This window comes from Nestor notabilis, unplaced genomic scaffold, assembly GCF_000696875.1.
Source record: "Nestor notabilis isolate BGI_N333 unplaced genomic scaffold, ASM69687v1 scaffold17137, whole genome shotgun sequence".
Classification (NCBI taxonomy): Eukaryota; Metazoa; Chordata; class Aves; order Psittaciformes; family Psittacidae; genus Nestor; species Nestor notabilis.
Genome location: NW_009936218.1, coordinates 3189 through 4775, shown reverse-complemented (window position 1 = coordinate 4775; position 1587 = coordinate 3189). Strand labels below are relative to the sequence as shown.

General features: G+C 53.4%; 1 protein-coding gene across 1 annotated transcript in view; it reads right to left on the bottom strand.

The window, feature by feature from the left end:
- Positions 1-533: 533 nt before the first annotated feature.
- LOC104408582 (nephrocystin-4-like) overlaps positions 534-1587 on the bottom strand; it is a gene marked incomplete at both ends in the record, with an annotated part of 4054 nt that continues 3000 nt past the window's right edge. Inside the window, 3 exons of the mRNA XM_010018232.1 lie at positions 534-660; positions 743-909; positions 1406-1542. Of these exons, the coding sequence (XP_010016534.1) occupies positions 534-660; positions 743-909; positions 1406-1542 (431 nt within the window). The remainder of the gene's footprint in view (positions 661-742; positions 910-1405; positions 1543-1587) is intronic.

Sequence of the window (1587 nt, the reverse complement as noted above, 5' to 3'; positions counted from 1 at the left end):
CCGCTCGCTAAACTGGGTTTAACCTCCAGCAAGGTTAAACTGAAATACATGTTAATGATCATTAAGTAGGCGTTAACGAGCCTGGTCTCTGCAGTCAACAGAGACTTTGTCTGGCTTTAATGTCCAGAGAACCTCAGGCTGAAGCTCAGGGGTTAACTTCTCAGCAGAAATGCTAAATTCGAAAGAAAAGCCTTTTTTAAATTAAAATAAAAAAAAGCTGAAATGTTCCAAATTAGCTTGCCAGAACTCGGTGGGACTGCTGCAGGCTACATTTCTCCATATACACGGTGGAGAAATGGAAGCACATGTAATTAAAATGATTCAATAAGCCCATTTGCAGGATATTTGCTGCAGAAAGCACCTGGACGCTTTGCAGGGCTGTTTGTTAGGCAGCAAGGCTGCAGGAGCTGCAGTGTCCTGGGGGTGCAGGATGGCAAAACAGGGGCAGAGGATGCGGTTCCTCAATGGGAATCACTCCCCAGCAGATCTCCATGCTTTAATACAGGATGAAGTGGACACACACTCGGCCCTACCTTCCCACCGGCTCTCCCCGAGCTGCAGAAGACATATTCCAGCTGGAAGCAGATCCCAAATGCTGGGTGAGGCACCATCTCGCTCAGGTGGATGCGGCTCCTCAGCACCAGGGCTTGACCTGCACCCCTGCACCAGGATGGAGAGCGGCTGAGGGCAATGCACAGGGCAGGAGGGAAGCGGCACAAGCAGTGGAGGGTCTCCTCCTTACCTGGCTCCGGTGCTGGGCACCCCCATGCAGCCACCCCGCGCTGCCTCTGCCTCTGGCACCAGCACAGCCACCTGCGGTGCCTGGACGAAGCACAGCCCGTTGTGGACACCAACATGCAGCCGCCGCTCCCGAACCACCATCCCATCGCCATCCGGAGCGGCGTTAGCCTGCGACAGGCAAGTTCTCAGCTGGGGTAGTGAGGAGGCACAGCTTCCCTCCCCAGGCCGCCCACAGCCAGGGAAGTGCAGGCAATCCCATCGGAAACCCAAAGAGCAGGATCCACCCCCACGGTGGCTGATGAATATGAAAATCGTCCATCTTTATGGCAGAGCTGGTGCAAACATGACAAATAAAGGACTTGGCCGCTGGTCCTGAGCGCTGCTGTTCCCAAAGGGACATACTCCATGTGCTCTACATCTTATCTTTGCATTTTCCCCAAACCCAAGTTCTGCTTATTAATGTCTGGATGTTCAAAACAAAGCCTACACAGAGCACCTGGGTGCTCAGCCAGCAGTAAAGCAAGGAGAAGGCTTGTACAGCAAAGAAAATCAAGGACTCCGTGCAAAACAAATACCATTTGTCTGAACCTTTCCACTCCACCCTTAAATGAAGCACCAACATCACTGCACTGGGCTTGCCCCTGCTTAACTTCACCAGCAGTACCTGAAGCAGGCGATCGCTGTTCAGCAAGTCCAGCAGCTCCTCCTCAAATTCCTCCAGGGAAGGGTACAGACAGACAGACAGCCTCTCCAGATAGCAGGTCACCGGCTTCATCAGCTGCGGCTTCTGCAAGCAGCCACCTGAAAAGACAAGGTGGTGGCCACAGGTCACAGTGTGGCCAGGGG